Below are 23,545 nucleotides of genomic sequence, written 5' to 3'. Positions count from 1 at the left end.
AGATTTAGCAAAGGAAACCGATTTTTGCAGCCTTTCAGTACTTAAAGGGAGCCTGTAAGAAAGATGGGGACAAACTTTTTGGTGGGGCCTTTTGCAAGAGGATGGTTTTAAACTAAAAAGGGGTCAGTTTAGCCTAGATATTAAGAAGTAATTTTTCACGGTGGCAAAAAGCTGAGACAGGTTGCCCAAAGAGATGGTAGATGCCCAATTCTTGGAAACATTCAAGGTCAGGCTGGATGGGGCTCTAGGTAACTTGGTCTAGTTGAAGATATCCCTGCTCATTGCAAGGAGGTTGGACTATAGGATCTTTAAAAGTCCCTCCCAACTCAAACTATTCTATGATTCTATGATCTTGCCCAAAGTTTACAGGCAGGTCCTGGGAGTAGGAACCAGCAACATATTGCCTCCATTTTTCTGTGTTGTATCAATGATTATCACTTCATTTAATCCACTTTAAAAAAAAAAATGGAGAAAATGTTTTCACCTGCTACACAGATAGGTGAAAGAAATAACAACATGACTGCCTCTGCTACATATCAAGAGATATACTGAGTTTCAGTTTGTTTTTTGTTGAAAAACAAACAAAAAACCCACAAAAAAACAAAAAAAGGAAGATAAAAAAAGATAAATGAGTTGTATAGCCCTGGAGTATTTTGTTTTTACCTCTGCACATGTACTGCCATGCCATATGTCATGCCTATGTGGGTTACTGTGTGATGACAAAAGACAAGGCTACTCTGTGGTTTCCAAAGCATGATGGGAGCAGTCTGTTTACTCCAAAATTGCAGTCAAAACCCTAATACCTGTTGCTAGCTCCAGGAAAACTTACTGGTTACAAAGATTAAGGAACTACCTCTGCTACTTGCAACACCTCTCCATAACTTCTACTATAAATGAAATTCTTAATTTAAACACTGTAAAGAGAGAAAAAGCCCTCACCCCAAACCTACTTGTGAAGCTATCTAGAGCAGTGTTTCCTGTCATAGCAAATTAACATTTTTTTTTTAATTAAAAAAAAATTTAAAAATGTATTGCCATTAAGTAATGTAGCGTTACCACGAGTGGGTTAGGAGACACTGACTTGTTAAAGTGTGGTCCTCAGTCCAGAATATCCTGCTTGGTGATCTTTGGTTACCACAGCACTGTGAGGAATAAATGTTTTGATCTAACTCTTTTGCTCATTTTCCGTGTCTGCCTCAGAATGTTACAGCGAAAGCGAACACGATGATCCAGAAGTAATGGACACGCCACCTCCCCCCTACACAGTCCAGCCCTCACCTCCTCCTTTGGTAAGTGTTTCAGTAATTAGCCTGTTTCTTGTTGCAAGCCAGTTGAAACAAAATTCTCTTGAGGTGGTGCACTTTTAAAAATAACCTGCAACACTGTCTGGAAGTTTTCATCCTGTGCACCTGTGAAATGTGGATGCACTGACTGCCCCTGTCCTATGGCAGAGCACACAATTATCACATCCTGCACTGCAGGGAGCTTCACACTGTAAGAGATCAGCTCCTTCCAATGCAGGCATATTTGTCTTGCTGGAGAAAGGAAGATGTCTACCTCATACACACACTTTATATTTTCTTCACCAGATTTTCAACACACTGCTATAAGCTACTTTTTCATAATATTCTCTTTTTTTCTTTTAAATCCACCCTGAAATTTCTTTCTTTTTTGCCCCTGGTAGCATCATCCAACAGCGTTGTATTTATTTATTTGAGTGAGCTCATTCTAAGACTGCTGAATTTGAAGCTACTTCTGTGGCAGTGAAGAGAAGTAAAGGGAAAGAGGCCTCTTCTAACAGCTATAAAATCTGTTCTTTTCCTCTACCTCTGAAAAATAGACTATGAAAAAAGAAAATAGGCATCCTTCCAAAATCTATGCATTTTTTCTTTCTAAGTGTAGCATATTTGCCCAGAATATTCCTTCCTGTCTCACTTAATTTCATAAATTAGAAAAAGCACTATGCAGCCTTTTGTCTAATCAAATTGACTCACCTAATTATTAGCCACATATTGTCCTATTCATCTTGTTTCTATATCATCTCTTTTCCCAGTGATCTCAGCTCTCTTATCTGTGCTTTAAAATGGGAGATTTACTTAATTCTTTGTCTAGAAATCTGTTTTGGGGTGGTAATGCAGCCCAAATAGGGAATCCTGAGTTCAAGCCTTTTCCTTCACTAGCTAATAGTTAACATCGAGAGGTGTGCATTAATATACTAAATAGTCTCCTTGCATCTCGAGGAAGGGAAGTGTCTGCTGCCTTACTGGTGTGGTACAGGTTCCTATATGTCACAGAGGCAATGAAGCAGTAGCAAATCTGAAATAGACAGATGAGCTAGAGAAACTTGTGTGATGATAGGCATTAATAAAAGGAGATGTCATACACAGGGTTGCCTGTCTGACAATCTTTAATTAGCTCACATAAAGCTGGGAATGTATGTCACGCTGTCACCCACTTACCCCCCTCTGTTTCAGTCAGATAAGTCAGTCTTCACTTCCTCTCTTGAAACAGTTGTGTAATGTTTATCATTGTAAAACAACCTGTCTGGCACTTGTGGGGTGCAGGGTGTTCACTACTTTGTACAACGTGATTCCTTATGGCCTGTATTAACTAGAAGTTAAATGTGACTGAGTGGCTATAAATATCAGAGAAAATAAGAACTCTGGTATTATGTCTCCAACAGTTATTCTAGGCCAAGGGTCAATAATAAAGCATTTTGAATTTTATACCTCAGTGTTTTGCTTTTAAGGGACTGTAGATGTTTTTTCCATCTGCTCCCCTCTGAGTGAATGCTTGCATTTTTCCAGATGATGATTTTTAAACAGGTGTTGTTTCTTAATTTTCTGTTTTTCTGGCTTCCTGCTCCTTGTTGGTCTGTTGCTGAAGGGATGATCTCTGGTTGTCTCCTTCCCATATGCTCCTCTTGAGTGCTGACCTCCACATTTTAGCAGGGGACATACAAATTGTGCAGGCAATTGTGTAAATGCTGAGGGGTCCTGTTTTCTCAAGCTTTCCCTTTAAGATTATCTTCTCTCAAGCCTTTACCTTTCCCAGCTGATGTCCCTTCTTATCCCCAGCTTAAAATCCCTTTCCCTGTGGACAAAGCTTAGTGTCTCCTTAGCAAAGTTGTCATCTTTTCACCCCAGAACTGGCCACTGGAACAAGCTCCAGTTGCTGTGGGTCTGCCGTGTGCTCAGCTTGCTTACAGAGTGAATAGGAACAGTTGGGTACCACTGCAGTTGTGTTTGACTGCAAGTCAGAGTCTTCTTTTAAATACCCGATTTAATGTCCCTTTCACTTCTGGACAAGTGCTGGAGCAAGGAAACCATTGGGAGGATCGGGAAGGCACAGTTTCTATGAGGAAGTCAATTCCAGAAGTGGAGCCCATGATTACCTCAGTGAAGGCTGTTTAAATATTGCTTGTTGCATGTTTATTTGTTGCAGAGTTCTTGAACCAAGCTGTGAGGTCCCAAACATGGTAATGTGGTGGATTTGGGTTGATACTCTGTGGGTACAGCACTTTTGGTTGGCCTGGTTTAATCTTCTCAAATTGCAACTGGAAGTGAAACTCAGCCCAGCATCAAGAATGCCAGAGGCATTGACTAAAGTTAATTTCTTTTTATTATTATTTTTTTTTTTAATTGCACCTCTTCCTCCTGAGTGCAAAGCCATTTTGCAAAATAGGAATTAGGAGGCCTGGACATTTTGGAAAATCAAACAAATGTTGTCTTACACAGAAAGGCCTCCAAACATCTTGAAATCAACTCCAAACTGAAAATTATTAATCTGGAAACTAATAGACACTCAGGAGGAGGCTCTGTTACGTTTTAGAGCAGCAAACATTTTGCTGTACTTCTAGCATACAGTTTATACTGGCTGTTCTATTCTCTGCTGACTCAAACCATTTTGAAACTTGAAAAGAGTACTGATCATGAGCTTTCCATGTTCCTCCATACTTTTGGGTACTGTGGAAGAAAAAAGCAAGTGAGGAACAAGTAAATTTTAACATCTGTAGGACAAAAGTTAAACTGACCACCTGCATTAATTTGTCCACGTGTGAATGGATTTACAGTTCAAAAATCAGCAGATATGTTGAGACAATAGATTGCAGCAATCCTCAAAAAGCAGTTGAGTTGTTTAATGGTCATAATTTTTCTCTAAAAAATGTCTAGAGACTCACTGATCTCCAGTGGAATGCTTATGATCTGCTTTTTAAAATATCCCCAAATGGATATTTATTTTTATATGGATGATTGCAAAAATTCCAAAGGAACCACTCCAGTAAGTTAAGTAAACATTTGTCATGCCAAAGAAAAAACCAAAACACAACACATATGTAGAGAAAAAGAAACACCTTCTGGCAGTCATTTATTCTCACCCACATTTTTTATTTGACACACAATGAAAATGAAAACAAAAATATATTCCATTCAGTGTAGCACGGTTTTAATTTCAATAGCCTTTTTTTTGCATGGAAAAATGCCAGAAAAATAGAGGTGATATCTAACATCTTCCTTTCCTGACTTTGAACAGTTGAAATTAGACCATTCACACCATATAAGCAAGAGCCTTTACTATTCAGTTGATCTACTTAACTTTACAAATACTTCAAAAATTTGTCTTTGTGATAGGTGCTCTTAGATGAAATGCTTAACATCACCTGTGTTCCCTGTGGGCGTTTGTAGCACTCACCCATATAGTTTGTGATGGCTTCTGTCTGTCCTTTGCTTTAGGATGCATATGTTAAGGTTTCCATTTTAAAAACAAAAATGCACCAGAAACACAATGTTGTACTTCTCATAAGAGGAACATAAATGTCTGGGTCCTGCCATGTTTGGGAAGGTCTTGGAGGAATTGTGAAAGAATTAGAGAACTTAAGACTTCTGCCGAACAGCTGAAGGCTGGTGTTGTTTAGCCTGAAGAAGGCTCAGGGGGAACCTCATCACTCTCTACAACTACCTGAAAGGAGGTTATACTGAGGTGGGGACCTGTTTCTTCTACAGCACCTGCAGTGAGAGGACTAGATAAAATGACCTTAAAGTGAGACAGGGGAGAATTCAGATTAAATGCTAGAAAATTTTTTTCACTGTTAGAGTGCTCAGGCATTGGAATAGGTTGCCCAGGGAGGTGCAGAGTCACAATCCCTGGAAGTGCAAGAGGCACCTGGATCTGGCGCTGGGTGATGTGGTTTAGGGATTGCAGTGGTAGTGCTGGGTTGGTAGTTGGACTGGAAGATCTTAAAAGTCTCCTTCAACCTTGACAATTCTATTATACTATGAATGGCCTTGAAAATTTACAAAAGTGAAGAAACTGTTATAAACAAATGGTACCCACAATCTGATATTGGTCTTCCTCATCTTCTGAATTGAGTAGTAGTTATATGATACAGTTGTATTAGAAACATAGGAAGGCAAATCTGCTTTGTTGTTCTTAATGTAAAAAGGAAGTATACATTACGGTATACAACACTGAATTGCAGAACTTTAAATATCATGATCAAAAAAATTGTCACTCTTGGTTGGGTTTATTTGAATAAATCTTGGTTTTGGTTTACCAGGTCATAAATAGGTATTCCTGATTGTTCCCTTTATTGTGTTTGCAGCTTATCCAGGTTTCCCTAGCAACACCTTCTCACTGATTTCCAATACTTTGTCTGGTTATCATCTGTTTTACTCCTTGCACAGATCTATTCTACATATATATTGAGAACATAAACTTGCCAGAATTGTGGTCTATCAAGTCTGGTATTCTGCTACTGGCATTGGCCAGTAGCAGATGACTTACAGAAGGAGTAAATTTCTGCAGTAGCAAGGAATCTGGCTTTCATATCATGATGATCTCATCACAATTTCTGATAGTTTCTGCTAAGAGCTTCACTATAAGACTTTGTCTTTCCTCCTCTTCCATTACTTTATTTATCACTGTCAATTGATTCTGTTCTGGGTATTTGTGTGTATATTTGTGGGTTTTATATGTATTACTTGTGTATTTGACTCTCTTAGCTGGTCTCTTCAGTGGCTGGTGGGGAAGAAGTAGACTAGTGATAGTTCTTCCTGTGTGAGTTGTTTTTGGTGACCAGCTAATAGTACAAATCAATCAATGCAAACTTCTAGTGTAGACAAAGACCTGGGTGCCTAATCACTTGACTGGAAAGATAAATACTTCTCAAAACTTCGTTCTTTGTCTCAACCTTCCTTTAAATGGAATTTCAACTCCTAACTAGCAATGATGACTGTTAGATGTCTCTGAGACCTCTCTGGTTGTATGTGTTTCTGTTAAGGTAGGGTGAGAAGTGGGGGCCTATTGAGTATTGAGGGCCTTAGGATGTCTTAATGATTTCTGATGTGTTTCTTGTGAAGTTTGGATCCTTTTCCAGATCATGTGCTGAAGGATGAATCTTAGCAGGTGAACAAGCAAGCACAAATCTTGTACCATTCCCCATTTCCTACCCTTTGTCCCATAACTGTCTGTTTTTTCTTTCCATCATTAATTTGCCATCATATTACCTATCAGCCTTCTTGCCTAGGTGAATGATTATCCCTTGAACGGACCAGGTAAAATACATTTTTACTGTACTTCAGTGTACTTCAGTGCTTGGTACCAATAATCTATGCTTGTTGCATTGGTGGAATTGTTGAATGCTTCAAGAAAACTTCATGTTCAATGGCTAATTTGGAGCTTCACTTCTGAACTCTTGGTTAGACCAGTAAAGTGAACACAAAGAGTGAAGGCGAGTGTGAGATTAGCATGGAAGGCTACATTCAACACAAGATTTTTCCTTGGTCTTTTATTTCTAGACATTGTCAGGTTTGTATCTCTTTTGCCTCTGGCCGCCTTGGGGCTTAGTGGCTGAAGCTACTGCCCTGTAGCAGATTGGCTGCCATAGCTCAGGCTTGTTTGAATGGATAATTAATCAGATTACATCAATTTTTGGTCATTTAGCATTTCAGCTGTATACCTATAACATGTAGAACCTAAGGACAAGAATGACCTGTAAACAATTTTTCTTTTTTCTTCCCTCTCTGCTTTTTTTTTCTGGAAAGCAGGATCAGCAGAAGTCATCTTTCACCTCAACTCTGTCAAGTGAAGCATCTTGTTCTCTCTCCTCTCCTGAAAGCACTTTCAACTCGCAAGAGTCATCATCTTCCTTGGCGTCCAAAGTGGTTTATTCTGAGAGGCAGTCCTGGCTTGACCTAGTTAACAGCTCTGCCACAGAAGAGGGTGATCAGCCTTTAACTTTCTGCGTACAGATTCATTCTGATGAGCCGCCAGAAGTAGTCTGTCGAGAAGCAGCAGAAAGCCAGGAAGTCCAGCTTTCCCAACCCGACAGTGGATCCCAAAACTCTTACTTAAGTGCAGATGCACATTGTCTAGCAGTGCCAGATGCAACAGGACAGAGATCACTAGCCAAAGGTGAGCTAATGAGAGATGAGGTTTTTGCTGCAGAGTCAAACAATATGAGAGTTCAGGGGTTTCCTCAACTTCCTTTTCCCTTCTTTCCGTTATGTTCTTCACTGAAGAGTTTTCCAGTGGCACATCATTTTTAACAAATATTTATTTTGTTGCACATTAAATATATAACCTAGTATCTAGTTGGTAGGTATTTTTACAACTTTTCTCAAATTTTACCTGTATGTTAGATCATAGCTTCTGTATATAAATCTAACAGAGATATGGTTTTATTAACTGTCTTTATTTCAATGCAGATGTCTTTTATTCATTAGCATTGAATCAAAATGTTAAGAAAGTGTGTCACAGAACAGACACTAAGCAAAATGGAGCATGTGGTTAGGTCAATCTAATTTTAAAAATAAAAGCAGTTGTATTTACTTGAAGTACATGTTCCCTATTCGTTTCATTAAGCTTCATTATAATCAAGAGAAAACAACTGTAATCCTGAATCAGAAAGTCCATTAGACTGGATTTTGTCTAAGCAAATAGGTTTCTGCACAGGTACCCTCCTACTGAAATGAAATGAAGTTAAAAAGTTGGCATAGTTCCAGAATTTTGTCATTGTTACTGTTCATAACTCTCCACGTAGCAAGGCAATCTCCCGTCTTTTGAGCAAAGCTTCTTCATTCTGCATTAAAAGCAGTTGAAGCCTAAGCAATGTTCATGGTATACAATTAGTCTACTTAAAGAGGTAGTACATAAGGAAGAAACAATGTTCTTGTGCATCATCTCTTCCCATGATTCCAAATCCTTGTAAGGACTTCAGATGAGTACTTTGTTGCTGAAAGAGCAGGGTTGCCTCAGCGTAAAGCAAAACAAAGATGTATCTAAAAGCTTAGGCTGAAGGTAATGCAAAGATGGAAAGAAACAGCACTGGAGTCGTTGGGAACTCAGGGTATTTCTCTGTGGGTGAACATAACACTGTTTGAAAAATGACAGTATAGGGCACATTAGTTATGTTATCAGTCTCCCTATTGTTTTACATATATCAACAGCTAGAACTCCTTTATTTTGTCATTTGTTTTTCTGATTTTACAAAACAAAAAAAAAAAAGAAATTGAGCAAAGTATAGCTTTTAACAAAAGTGAAAATTAACTCAGTGTTTTGTGCTCAGCTTCATTATCTGCCTTCTAGGGTGCCCTGCTAGAGAATTCAGTAGCAGGGAAGATCAGCAGGAATTAAAACCCAGAGTGAGCCTATGTCCTATTTCTCTGTGGTGGAAAAGAGTGCTACACTTTGAGAGAGTTATTGGGGAATCCAATTCCCCTCTGGTTTTGCAAGTTGTGAAAAGGCTGGGGCTAGCAGAAAAGGGTTCCCTAATCAAAATGTCACAAAGATATAGTAAATACATTTTTTTTAAAATTTTACTTTCTGGGTTAAATTTGACAAAATAATGCCTGGGAAAACATTATTAGGGACATTCATGTAGATTGTTGTAATGTAGGTCACATGTGGCATAGTGGCTTTAGATCCTGTTGAGCAAGATTCAGTGGTTGCCCTTCAGAAATCTAAACTTTTGTTTAGAATATGCTACTCTGGTATTGTCAGCAATCCTACAACAATGTGTAGGTTAATGCTTTTCATCATAACTGTAAGGGTAACTTTTTTCCAGGTAATTGTGAGGTACTTTTATTGATGGTCATAGAATTAGTATGGCACGTTCATAATAATTTGAAGTATAGTTTAATAGGCTTAATGATACTACCCAGTAAAAATGGGATTAAATGTAAATCAAGGTACATTTTGGTATATTTCTGCAGTTGGCAAGGTGGTTTAATTTTCCTAAGATTTTTCCTGGGGAAATGAATTCTTCTGTTGCTCACTGCTTAGCTGATGGGCAACCCTGATGGCAGAACACAGAACTATCCTAACCACACTGGTGATCGCTGACAGAATTCCAGAAATAGATAATTTCACTGAGACAGTCACTATGGAAACTGAATAATCTCACTAGTTATTGTCTGCATCATAACCCATTGTTGAGCAAGTAAGATGTACACCATACACAGGTTTTTCTTTCCTTTATCAGTCTGCATATTATGGGGAGGGTATGGAGACTGTTGGTACGTGAAGCCCTCTCCTGCAATGGCCACTGAAAAAATTTAGGAAAGAATTTGCAAGGAGGTTAAGCTACTTCTCTTTGAGAATGAAGTAGAATAAAAAGGATTAATGTAAAATATCAACTCAGTTCCAAATGAAAGTTATCAAAAAGGATGCAATTCTGGTTCTAAGGCTTGCTCCCCAAACTCCAGCTAGCTGATAAGGATGTGCACAAATACTGTGAAATGGATTCAAGTTGTGGTGCAAAATGTAGCTGCAAAATCTCATGATTTACAAAAACTAGTGAGAACACCCCTTGCTCCCTCTAGGATTGCTAGGCTATCCTTTGTATTTCTTCTGGCAGTCACTAGAACAAAAAGTATCTAAGAGCTGCCACCATTATCATCAAAAAATGTGATAATGAAAGGAAGCCACAGGAACCAGAAGGTTACTGTAAGATAATAGGAAGGTTGCTTTGTATTTATTCAGGAATTTACTACTATAGCAATAAGAACTCTTCTTCCTTGCATTTTATGTGGGTTTTATGATCATATCGAGTTAATACATCTTGGCAAGGAATTCCTATTTTACCACTTCTGGTTTATTTTACCTTAGCTCACAGCAGCTGATAGAAGATCTAGTGTGTGCCGATATTTTCAGAAACCTGGACAACTTTACAAATACCACTTGAATTTTGTCTGGATTGGTTTTGTAGGAAGGAGTGGGTTAAATAGGAGCTGGATACATTCAATTCCTTCCGTTCTCAGAACTGACATCCTCTTCCCCTCTGGAGTCTGCCTGTGCCAATAATAGCCAGAACAGACCCTCTGGTGTGCTCTAGCCCTTTTTTTTCCTTCTGCAAAAGTTAGAGAAAATGGCTAGATCGTGGCTGAGACTAGTCAAGTGGTATGCCTATGGTGAGAACAACTGAGTAGAGAAACAACTGTGTTTGAATAATTATTTTGTTTCTCATAACATTGAAAACTGTTGTGCTGTAGTTTTATGAACTCTCTGAAAAAGAGATACTTATATTTTTGTTTCCAGTTCAGTCCATCTATTAAAATTCTATACCTCACTTCTGAGTCCACTATACTGTTATAGACAAGAGCAGCTAACTGTTGGTGGTAATGTACTTTTCCTGTTATTTTCTTCCAGTCTCTCCTATCTTTAGTTCTGCATTTGCCAGTGAGGAGTTTGCCTAATCTATGCTCACCTAATTAAAATTTTTCCTGTATTTTCTGTTTTATAGTTATGTGGGAAATGTGATTTCCCTGAGGTGACATCATATTCCTATTCAAAAGGGCGTGGGTGGTTAGGTAGGTAAGAGCAAAAGTGGTTTATGATTTTTTTCCTCTGCTCTCCTCAGCTGGGTTGTGTGTTGTTCCATTGGCATAAAAAAATTTGACAGAATCAGAAATAGAGGTGCTGGCAGAGCTACAAGAAACTCATAAGAGTAGCAAGGAGAGGAGGAAGAAGCAGATTTTTTTTTCCCCTGGGATTAATACACAACTGGGGATCTGTGAGATCTCAGTTACAGAATAGGAGAACAAATATTTATATTTCAGCCTGGATTTAGTAAGATATGTTCCCTCGGAGGTGGTTTTCATTGAAAAATGCTCTTTCTGCCAAACATTTCCAATTTCTATATCTTTACCACTGGGAAACAGTCAGCTTTATATTTCACAGCTGCTTTTCGAAAAGTTCTGGATAGTTTCACTTCTGTAGGCTTAAAGAGCATTAAAGTTGATATTTCAGACAGGCTTCTGTATTGCTGCTCCAAGGTGGGGAGTCTTAATACCTTAATGTCTCCAACCTGTAGCAAGTTGGCCAACAGGAGGATGGAAGCTGAAAATTGAGGAGCTGAAGAGCAGGTATGCTGAACCTCTGGCAGCTCGTTCTCGTCTGTGATATCTCCTGTTATTTAGATGGAAATTCCAGATAAGTGGCATCAAGCCACAAAATTATGTTTTACTTCCCCTGAAACGGAATTTGTCAGGAGCTGTGCCTTGCCTGAAATACTACTACTACCCCAACATAGAAGGCCTCTTTCTCTTGAATGTGAAACTATTTCAGTGCAGAATTTCCCTTTTACTCAGGTCAGGACCGGTTATAGAATCACAGAATCAACCAGGTTGGAAAAGACCTCTGAGATCATCGAGTCCAACCTATACCTCACACCACCTTGTCAACTACACCATGACAGTAGGTGCCACATCCAGTCTTTGCTTAAACACCTCTAGGGACGGTGACTCCACCAGCTCCCTGAGCATCCCATTCCAATGCCCAATCACTCTTTCTGAGTAGAACTTCTTCCTAATGTCCAACCTAAAACTCCCCTGGTGCAGCTTAAGACTATGTCCTCTTATCCTATCACTGGTTGCCTGGGAGAAGAGGCTGACCCCCACCTGGCTCCAGCCTCCTTACTGGTAGTTGTAGGGAGTGATAAGGTCTCCCTTGGGCCTCCTCCAGGCCAAACAATGCCAGCTCCCTTAGTCAATCCTCATAGGACTTGTGCTCCAGACCCTTCACCAGCCTCGTTGCCCTTCTCTGGACATGCTCCAGCATGCCAGCATACCTTCTAAACTGAAGGTCCCAAAGCTGGACATGGTACTCGTGGCGCAGCCTCACCAGTGCTGACTTCAAGGGAAGAATCACTTCCTTGGTCCTCCTGGCCATACTATTCCTGATACAAGCCACGATGCCATTGGCCTTCTTAGCCACACTGCTGGCTCCTGTTCAGCTTCCTGTCAATCCAAACTCCCAGGTCCCTTTCTGCCTGGCTGCTCTCCAGCCTGTAGCGCTGCAGGGGGTTGTTGTGGCCAAAGTGCAGGACCCGGCACTTGGCCTTGTAGAACCCCATCCCATTGGATTCGGCCCATCTATCCAGCCTGTCCAGGTCCCTCAGCAGAGCGCTCCCGCCTTCCCAGATCGACACTCCCCGCCCAATTTACTAAGTCCACCCATTTACTAAGGGTGGACTTGATCCCTTCATCTAGATCATCAGTAAAGATATTACACAGGACTAGGCCCAACATTGATCCCTGGGGGACAGCACTAGTGACCGGCTGCCAACTGGATGCAGCACCATTCACCACCACTTTCTGGGCCCAGCCATCCAACCAGTTCTTAACCAGCAGAGAATGCCCCTGTCCAAGCCATGGGCTGCCAGCTTTTTCAGGAGTATGCTATGGGAGATGATATCAAAGGCTTTGCCGAAGTTCAGGAAAACTACATCTACAACCTTCCCCTCATCCAGCAAGGGGGTCCCCTGGTTGTAGAAGGCGATCAGGTTGGTCAGGCGGGACCTACCCCTCCTAAATCCATGCTGGCTGGGTCTGATCCCCTGGCCGTCCTGGAGGTGCCATGTGATCACACTCAAGATGATCTGCTCCATAACCTTTCCAGGCAATGAGATCAGGCTGACAGGTCTGTAGTTTTCCAGATCTTCCTTCTGGCCCTTATTATGGATGAGTGTCACATTGGCCAACTTCCAGTCATCTGGGACCTCCCCAGTGAGCCTGGACTGTTGGTAAATGATGGAGAGCGGCTTGGTGAGCTCTTCTGCCAGCTCCCTCATCACTCTAGGATGGATCCCATCTGGTTCCATAGACTTGTGGGCATCTAAGTGGCTCAGCAGGCCGCTAACTGTTTCCTCCTGGATTACAAGGTTGCTATTCTGCTCCCTGTCCCTGCCTACCAGTTCAGGAGCCCAGTTGTCCTGAGGACAACATGTTTTATTGTTGACAGGTTTTCTTTTCCACTTTCCTCGTTGTGGAATCTGACAAAGTTAAAAGAGATATACAGTTCTGCAGAATTTTTTCCAGAAGTGCTCTGAAGATTTAGCAGGCTGTGAGGCTTGAGTGAAGGGCATGGTGCAGGATCCCAGGAAGACAGATTCTTCCAGTGGCATTGGTCAACAGAATTACTTAAAGTTGGTACTGCCCAAGGCAAGGAAAAAGTCCACAGTTTGTGTGTTCCCCCTGATTGCATGTACACAATCATAAACACAAGATGTAATATTCTTCCAATGTGGACATTTGTTCCTTACCACTAATCCTTTGGTCGGTCCTGAGAGAAAAATGAATGTATTTTATCTTTAAAATAGGATGAGATAAAGAAGTGCTGTAGTAGCATTTCAGTTTCCTAACTTGCATGACTGACACAGAAAGTGTTTAGATTGAAGAGTGGCTGGTGGGAGAGATAACTTGCTGTATTTTATTCTGAAGTGATTTTAAAGTGTCTTTTGTTAACTCCGTGACCTGGCTGGAAAGACTCATTCCAGAGCAATACTAGTGGGGCCCAACCTGTCCATAATACTAAGATTTTTTTGCCAGTGGGATGGGTCCATCATTATAAACTTTCAGAAGCTAAAAAAACCTCAGAGTAGGGGTGGTACATTTGTCTTTGTTAGGCTGACACAGACAATCTGTTCATTTTTACACCAGGGCCATGACCTTGTGTCACTATGTGGTTTTTGCATATATTTTTAATTTCTGATGGAAAGCAAATATTTAGTAACAATCCAGTGGTATGGTCTATACACCACAGGTTTCTTTCATGGGAAGAATCCAAGTCACTGCAGCCTAAAAATACATAATTGATGAATGCTTGTGCCTCTGTTAGAGACTTGCTCCTCCGCAGGTCAGTGCTCTGACTCCAGGTGCAAGCAATACCAAGTTCTGGGCAAATATGCAGGGAACACTTGAATCTAGAGAAAAACTCCAGTCTGCGCTTAATCCCTGAGTCATGTTGCTTTATTTCTTTATCCAACATCAATTTTCTCTCATGGGAAAAGCAAGCAAGAAAACTACAGGCAGTGCTTTCTTAGTTTACTTTTGTGGTGTTAAGAGACTTGTGAAATACTGTAACGTACCATTGTGTGAGTGAGGAGAAATATATTTTCTTATCACGAATCATTTTATTGTGTTTGTTGATTGAACACTAAAGCCTTTGCCCTTCCTCCATTACCTCTCCCCCTCTCAGATTTACACCATCAATCTAATGCATTCAGTGGCGGCTTCAAGCCTGCAAAATGTGGGCTTTTGCTTTCTGAGTTTGGCTCAGGGGAACTCAGGATGCTGAAGGTAAAATTTCAGATAGGTAACAGACAGTCTGGCCTCAACTTATAGATGTTTATTGGCAGACATACTCTGTCAACAGCAACAATATCTGCTTCTATGCAAAAGCACAATATTATTCATTTGTTGCTTTTTAACTGTGATTGAAGTTCATCAAAGATGGAGACAAAAGTACTTTATAACTCATAATTGGCTCTGCACACCCTCTAGGTTTCACTCACTCTCATTGCACAACAGTTTGCTGAAATTCCGTGTAGTTGCTTTACTGTCACTTCCTTTTATCCACCTGATCTGAAGAATCTGGTACATTCCTTTCTTTCCAAAATTATGTGACTCTAATTAATCCTTTGGGGGATGAGAATGGTGGAAGAATAAGAAATAAGAGAGGAGTTTAAGTTCAAAGTGTTGAAAGACTGCAGGAGATGAGTACACATTGCTGGTCAAGTGCATCATCTGGGAGCCTTTTGCTGGGCTTTTCTGATTTTGGCTCCATTTTTTTTTTCTGTGCTTAGTGTTGCTGTCCTCCTTACAGTCACCCACAAGTGTACAAATATATCAGAATATCTAGCATGGCAGAAGAGTGCTCATTGAGGGTGTTTTCTCATGCTTGCTGCTTTGTAACCCTTTTAGGACACTGAGGAATGTTGTGAGTTAGCCTCAAAAAGTATTTGGAGAAGGAACCTTATGTCCCCCATGGATTGACTATATTTAGAAGTTGCTGGACAGGATTGAAGCAACTTTTTTTCCCTCTTATGCACTTTTTCTTGGATAGCTGATAAAGGTCAATTTATCTCTCAAAATGTTAGTGTGTACAGTCCTGATGGGTGATGTCTACAGTAGAGTTCAGCCAGTCCTGTTAAGGAGCTGGCTAAGGAAACAAACAGCTTTTTCACCTCAAGAAAGTAGGCAGGAAACTAGTTATAATTATGAGTCTCATGGTATGAGCCGACTGTTTTCAGGAAATACTACTGCTGTGTATTATGCCTTACACTTCCATTTTTTTTTTTGTTTCCTGCAGCTTGTTAAATATACAACAGTTCTCTTTTTTCTCCCTCAGTAATGTAATAGTGTTGGAAGTTATATTTAGTTATTGCCAAGTTACAGTAGGCTTTTTATAACCACACAGTAGCGAAGAATAGGCCAGCAACACAGTGAAGGCAAATAATTGTAGCCTATCATAAACCTTTTTTGTAACCTAAATGTTTAGAAAGAATAGGGGTGTAGAAGGATGATGTACTTTATAAAACATGGAAAAGATAAGAAGCAGCCTCCTAAGTGTGCTGATGCGTTAGAGAAGTCTTTTTGGCTGCAGCATGAGTGAGCAAAAAGACTTCTTCCTTTTGTTCAGAAAATATTTGCTGACTGAAGATGATTTAGAAAAGTAGATGTTTAACATTTCATTAAAAGAAAAAAGTGCCCAGCCAGTTCAATGGGCATGTGGAGAAGTGCAGTTGGGAAGAACTAGCACTACTACCCTCAGTGAAATAAAAACGAATGTTATTCCAGTGGATTTTGATGGATTCATTAGCACCCTAAAAACAGTGATAATTTTAAGATTTCCTTTAGCAATCACTGAAGTAGAAAAGCTTGCAGTGTGGACTGAAGGACAAGAAGTGAGTTGTGCAGTCTGTTGCTGAAAATGGCCTTCTGCTAAAATGCCTCTACATATGCCTGGTATATTTTTGGCCTCTGTCTGTTCATTTTTAAGTTGTTTTATTCTGAGAAATGTCTTCACTTCAATTTTCATCTTATTTTATGCTTATTTTATTCTCAGCTCTTCACTTGCTTTTCCTTTCATGTCCTCACTGTCATGGAAGATGGTCCTGCAGCTTGGGAGCCATCAGAATAACTGAGGTGGAGATAATCAAGGCTTTGTTGTGAGGCACTACAAGCAAATTCTCTGCTGCAATCTGTGAAACTCAGGGGCTAGGCATTAAATGCCTTAAGTGTTCTTGCTTTAATCTGTTTCCTAAGGACCTTCTCTTGGGGCCCCTGAAATGTCCCTATGTTTCATTAAATCACTCAATTTTTTTTAAATTCTGTTTTCAGTAATTACCAAAACCTGGTGATGAATTGTCACACCAAATAGAATTTGGGTTGTGAGTCGCTAGGCAGAAATGTGATGCACTGTCTGTAACATGTAGGGAGGGGCAAATGGGTGTAGATGCTATCAAAATTGGTTTCATTCAAACACAGAATTACTGGCGGTTGTACAAAGTCTATGATATATTCAGAGCATTAAAGCAGCACTCTATTAGTGGAGATACAGGCTCATATCTGTTTGGATCATTACCTGATTCTTAAAAACATTTGAGTTTGGAAGTATGTCTTTCTGATATACACTATTACCCTAGAAATTACCCTAAAATTGCCCTTGGTTTTAACTCTGGTACCATTATTTTTTGACTTGGCTAGGAGCCTTCCTGGTGGCTGAATATATTTCTGCTATCTGCTGCTGCACTCATGTTCTCATACCCAATTTATTATTTTCTTTGCAGACCAGGAAAAATATGATGATGATGAGATGGAGAGACTTTACAAGTCATTAGAGCAAGCAAGCCTGTCTCCCATTGGTGATCGTCGTCTGTCAACGAAGAAGGAACTTAGGAAGTCATTTATCAAACGCAGCAAAAACCCCTCCATTAATGAGAAACTCCACAAAATTCGAATGCTGAACAGCACATTAAAGGTGAGTTTGCAGAGCTGGTCAAGGAAAAGCCTAAGAGAAAGAAACAATTTGGCTGAAAAAATAAGCTGCATAGACTTCAGCCAAACTCTAATTACATATTTACTGAAAGCCCCAGAGAATTTGGGTTTTGATTTTTTTTTTTTTTCTGCTTCATTCTGATTACTGATCTGTGTTTTGTTGTTCAATTTGAACTGGAAGCAGAGGCAATAGTTCAGAAGGGACTCTTCTTGCAGAATTTCCAGCCTATTTGGAAAATTTAATAGAGAAAGCTTCTCTTAGCTAGCTGGAAAACTTGCAAGCTCAGCTGAATGCACTAAACAGGGGAGCCTTAAAAAAGGAAAAGCAGACAAAGTATGTTGATGATAAAGGACATGAAAATGACCCTGAGCCAAAAAAAGTTTTCCTTATGTGATTATTAGAGAATGTACAGGATGTGCCAAAGTTATTGTAAAGACCTCCTGTAACTAAAATATTTTTAATAACAAAAGCATCCTGCTTTTAATTTGGAAATATATTTCAAACTGGAGGGGTGTAGGGGTTCAGGAGACGTTCCATGAAAGGGCTAGTAAATCTGTCTGGAATATGGGGATTTATGATGCTGTTTACTTGCCAGCATCAAGCGTCATGGGATTTCAAAGCCTGCTTCTGAATGGTACTGAGGGAAACAGAAATCTTAACCATAGCATTTATATGGTAAGGAGAGGAAAGAATGAATGCAAACCCAATGCTTTGCTTGTTTCTTTTTGTATGCATTAGAAGCAGGAATTGAGTATTGTGTTTCACATGCATGTATTTGACTTCAAGCATTGTAAGCTGGAGAAATGCACATAAAATGGTTGGTCTTGATGATCTTAGAGGTCTTTTCCAACCTTAATGGTCCTATGATTCTGTGATTCTAAAAACTTATCCTAGCAGCACAATCATTGATTTCACTAGTACTTGCAATGGGAGGCTTGGCTTTGGCACCTCTGCTTGTGTTGAAATTTCTGAAAGACACAATTGAAAAGGCAATTGGGAATTTAGGCATTCTCCCTGGCTCCATATGAGACCTGATGAAGTCTCTCCTCAGTATCAGAGAGTCTTCAGTGGTATGGCAGTGACTATAGCAGTATTCATTTCCATCAGTAATGAAGTGAGCCCATCACATAACAGAAAGTTAAAAAATATGCCTATTTGATATCATAGGAAGCTAAATACAGAAACATTCTGCAAAATTTTCCCTGATGGGAGCTTCACTAATAAATCTAAGAACCAGTTAGTAAAAAATGGAGTTGTATTTTGTGAGACAATCACTTTCATCAGCACAGAGTTAAACAGAAGCCTTACTGCCAGACATGAGCGAGGAGGACAACTGTGCATTGATTTAGCATGGGAGTATGTATAAGTTGTGATTAATAGTGCTTATAAAGTGAGTCTTGTCTAACACTTGTATTTAATACGGAAAAATCCTTTTTGGAGTGGTCATAACCTATAAAATGTATCGATTTTTTTTTTTGCTTTCTTCAAACTAAGAAACTGGAGTATTGACCAGAAAAATGAAGCATAGACATGAACAGAGTTCTGTACACAGCAGTGTGTAAGTTAGCCTGTCTGAAAGGCAAATGCCTGCTGTGGGAAAGTACCATATTCGTTACATCAGTGGAATTATGTGCTTTTAAAGTCAATTTTCTTAATATATAGTAGAGACATAAGATAATTGGAAATGATCTACTGGAAATTTAAAATCAGGATTTTTTTTGCTTCTGTTCCATATGTACTCTGCTTAAATTAAAACCCTATTAGTCTGAAAAGTGACTTATGCAAGTTTCAGTGCAATTTTAATTTTTGACCTTTGACTCCACATCTTTAACAACAGATTAATGTTGCTGCCACAATATATCATTAACAAAACATGCTTTGGATACTTTGGAAGAGAGGGAAGCTATGTGCAAATGCATCACAGTCATAGTGAATGTGGGAAATAGATTTAGTGCTACAGGAAAAATTCCATGGCATGACTTATTACCACTAAGTCTGTCCAGTGGAAATACTCTACTCTCCCTTCTCCTTCCTTATCTCCACTCCTCTTAGGCTAACTGCACATACCTCTGCATCAGTGCCAGAAGTCCTCTTACAAGGGCTGGCACTGAACAGCTGAACAAGCTTTTGTGTTTAAAAAGCAGCTAAGCCATCACAGAGATTAGAGCAGTTGAAAGTTCATGACAGCAATAGTGCAATATGGATGTATAAATAGCTGATTTCTTCTACCAGGAAGTGAAATTAATGTGTGGGAGTATTTTCAGGTTGTTTTCAAGGCAGCCACCAGCACAGGGCGTCCTCAGGTGTGATGAACTGTGGCAGCAGAAGATGGTTAGAACTATTCCATTGCTTTCACACACAGACTGGAGGGATAGAGCCAGGAAAAAGCAGTTAAGGTTTGTTATTGCAGCATGGTGCCTTCATGAAGAAATTATAGCTGCTAACTAGGGTTTCTCTGTCCTGTGGGCTTCTCTGTCCTGCATGGATAGGCCGAAAGGGCTGGAAAAGCAAAGTGGTTTGTAATGTCACAGCACGTGATGACACCGATGAACATCAATATGTGAAAAGGGGGTGTAATGAAGTCATAGCCAGGCTATTTTCCGTGGTGCCCAGTGACAGTACCAGAAATGATGGGTTTAAACTGAAGCACAGGAGGTTTCCTCTGGGTATCAAGAAACCCTTTTTTCTGTGAGGCTGACCGAGCACTGACACAGGCTGTCCAGAGAGGCTGTTGAGTCTCCATCTTTTGATGTATTCAAAAGTCATCTGGACATGGTCCTAGGCAGCCTGCTGTAGGTGGTGCTGCCTGAGGAAGGGGGTTAGACCAAATGAGTTCCAAAGGTTCATTCCAAGCTCAACCATTTTGTAATTCTGTGACATACAGTGTCTCAGTATCCCTATATCAGTCAGTGACTGCTTATGTCTTGCAAGAGAACCAGGGTGCCTGCAATATATGGTCTGAGCTGTTCTTGCCTAAAAGTACACACCAAACTTATTAGTGGTGGTAGATTTATTAGCTGGTGGGAGACGGCAGCCACACGTGCTCTAGCCACTCTACTACCAGTGCACAAATCATATCCAAAATTATGTTCAGTCTAGCTCCCAGAGAAGAGACATTTATAATGTGGCTATGGAGTAAGTATTTTTTGAGAAAGTGAGAAGGTTTGACTTATAGAAATAAATGTTGTTGTGTCTAGTTTTAGCGAGTACTAACTTGTGAGACAGCATAACAATGTGTAATTTTCACATGAATATTCCCTTGTGAAGTTTTGCTAAGAATCCTATAAAAAAAATCTAGATGAAATCATAACTTGCTTTCAACTGGGATGGATTTTTTCCAGCAGACTTAACTTTGATGACCTATGGTCTTAAAAATGAGAACAAGCTTCCAGGAGGATGGATAATTTACCATCTCTTTGTGACATGGTTCTTTAATGTTCCCAGAGTGTTTTTGTTATGGACAATGAGCTTGACAGTTTCTGTGGGAAATAACCACTTGTTCTCTTCCTAGTGTAAGGAACACGACTTGGCCACAATTAACCAGTTGCTAGAGGACCCAAAGTTGACAGCACTGAAGTACAGAGAGTGGAGGAGCACAAACATCATGTTGGTCCAAGATATTTATCAGCAACAGGAGATCCTGCATGTGTCCACAGAGAATGGTGAGGAGCAAGAGATGACTCCACAGCTAATCACTGAAAGTGCAATATGATCAATGGTTCATGGCAAAATTTTTCTCCATGGGTCTTCACGTACAGGGACTTTAATCTGCTGTATCTTAAGGTTTGTTTTTTGCAAGTGTTCTTCAGAAGAAAAACAACCCCTTCTCCAAACTTTCAATTTCTCTTGCAAAACTCATTTCATTCCAAAAGAGCAAATGCCCCAAGTTAAAAATGCATGCCTGAATCGTCTGGGTTGCATATCTAAGAAGACTATTTAATGAAGCAGTGAAGAAATGTTTTTCAGTCTTTGGAGAAGAAAATTATGGATGTCCAGCTCCTGGAAATCACAGAACTGTGTAATATGTCCCGTATAAATGTGAGATCCTTGGGATTGCTTTAACCATGTGACTTACCTTTAAATGAAGCTAAACCAATACCAACAGGATGTAGTCTGCCTTTTTGCTCTCTAAGGTGACCTAATATATGCATTTTCATATCTTCATTCATTCACTTTCATCACTCTACCAGTTTAAACTGAGACAAATAAAATAGTAATTATGCATGAGTTTATACAACAGAAAGCCACCAGGCACCCAGTTTGGGCCCTGCCTGATGTTCTTTGAGTTTCAAATTTATTTATGGTCCAGGTCAAGGCACTGTCTTTCTACATGAAGAAAAGGTCTCTTAATTTTTGCTAACAGGTAATTTACTCTTCAGTGAGACAAGTTTCAACTTTTCTTATGGACTTGGAAGAATTCCTTGGAAGATTCTTTTCCTCTTTCTTATTTTTGACAATTGGGATATGTAAGGTACAAGTTCATCCCGGAGCCTTACTTGGGAAGGTGATCAAGTTCACAAGGCAGAAGCTAAATAACTAAATTCCTAATATGGACCTGAATGTATAAAACAAAGCTGCAAATATTTTTGTAAATATATGTAATTTTATGGCTTATGTGAATGTGACTGTACTATATATATGTTTTATTTATATATTTATATATACTTAATTTCCTAATATAAATAGGCACACATGGACCAAACCCACCCACATGCAAGTGCGTATAGGTTGACTTCAAATGCCTCTTTGTTTTTTGTTCCATTATAAATCACAGTAATGGCTCTACAACTGAGACTGCCTTGAGACATCTGATTTAACTTTTTCTTCTGATTTTCTACCTTTGAGTTTTAGATGAAGAAAATATGTGCAACTTAGGGCCAGAAAAGAAGTTTTCTAGAAAGTTTCAGGATTTTTCTTTGGGGAAACAAAAATTAGAGGTTTTGCTGCAGGATCACAATTTTTTGGCTTCTTTGTCCTCAGTATAAGGTTTAGGTTTTTATTCTTCCCACCTTCTGCAGGTGTACAAGTATGAGGAATTTTGCAGAGTGCTGAATTTTGAAAAGCTAGAATTAGCCCATGTAGTGGGTTTCTGTGGCTGGATTTTGGTAGCCGGGGAGGGGAGGGGGGGTGCTACAAGGATGGCTTCTGTTAGAAGCTACCAGAATCTTCCCCTGTCTGGCAGAGCCAATGTCAGCCAGCTCCAGGACAGGCTTCCTGCTGCTGGCCAAGGCCGAGCCAATCAGGAGTAATAGTAATGCTTCTGTGACAACATATTTAAGAACAGAAATGTAATGAGCAGAAAGAGTTCCAGCCAGGAAGAGCAGGGTGAGAACATGGGAACACCAAGGTAGACACTGAGGTCAGTGCAGTAGGAGGGGCAGGAGGTGCTCCAGGCACCGGAGCTGTGGCCCCTGTAGCCCGTGGTGCAGACCATGGTGGAGCAGCTGTGCCCCTGCAGCCCATGGAGGACCATCGGGGTGCAGAGACCCACATGCAGCCCATGGAGGAGCCCATGCTGGAGAAGGTGGATGCATGAAGGAGGCTGTGACCCTGTGGGAGGTCCAGGATGGAGCGGGGTCCTGCAGGAGACCTGCGGCCCATGGAGAGGGAAGCCCACGTTGGAGCAGGTTTTTCCCAGGTAGGACTTGTGGCCCCTATGGGGGACCCATGGCCGTACAGCTCATTCATGAAGCACTGCATCCCATGAAGGAGTGACCCATGGGACAGCAGTTTGGGAAGAACTGTTGCCTGTGCGATGGACTCACGCTGGAGAGGTCCATCAGAGACTCTCTCTCGTGGGAGGGACCCCATGGGAGCAGGGGAAGGACTCCTCTCTCTGAGCAGTGGCAGAAACAACAACTACTGCAATCCCCATTCCCCATCCCCCTGCACCACTGGGGGGGAGGAGGGAGAACATGGAAGGAAGGAGGGATGGAGGGATGGGGGGAAGGTGTTTTTAAGATTGTTTTATTTCTCACTCTTTGGCTCTTATCCTGTTAGTAATAAATTTAAGTACTATCCCCACTTTGAGTCTGTTTTGCCCATGAAGGTAATCAGTAACTGACCTCTCCCAGCTGTTATCTTAACTCATGATTCCTTAGCTGGTTTTTTTTATCTCTCCTCTGTCTAGTTGCAGAGAGAGAGTGAGAGAGTGGCTTTAGTGGGTACTTGGCATCTGGCCAGGGTCAACCCGCTACAGCCCACCATTCTCAAATGCCACTACAGGAGCTATGACAATCTTCTGTTGGCTATTTTATAAAGATATTCT

General features: G+C 40.4%; 1 protein-coding gene across 4 annotated transcripts in view; it reads left to right on the top strand.

Annotated features, from left to right (window-relative positions):
* Window positions 1-22,003, top strand: part of IPCEF1 (interaction protein for cytohesin exchange factors 1) — a 75,206-nt gene extending 53,203 nt beyond the window's left edge. For 3 of the 4 annotated variants that reach the window (XM_032682563.1, XM_032682566.1, XM_032682565.1), the window contains 4 exons: window positions 1,201-1,289; window positions 7,044-7,413; window positions 17,069-17,259; window positions 20,789-22,003. In XM_032682563.1, coding sequence (XP_032538454.1) covers window positions 1,201-1,289; window positions 7,044-7,413; window positions 17,069-17,259; window positions 20,789-20,989 — 851 coding nt within the window. In that variant the 3' untranslated portion in view covers window positions 20,990-22,003. The remainder of the gene's footprint in view (window positions 1-1,200; window positions 1,290-7,043; window positions 7,414-17,068; window positions 17,260-20,788) is intronic. The other variant, XM_032682564.1, reaches the window with a different exon arrangement.
* The last annotated feature ends 1,542 nt before the right edge of the window (window positions 22,004-23,545 follow it).

Source organism: Chiroxiphia lanceolata, chromosome 3 (assembly GCF_009829145.1).
Source record: "Chiroxiphia lanceolata isolate bChiLan1 chromosome 3, bChiLan1.pri, whole genome shotgun sequence".
Taxonomy (NCBI): Eukaryota; Metazoa; Chordata; class Aves; order Passeriformes; family Pipridae; genus Chiroxiphia; species Chiroxiphia lanceolata.
The sequence above is the reverse complement of the archived record's forward strand: the minus strand, read 5'-3'. Positions and strand labels throughout refer to the sequence as shown.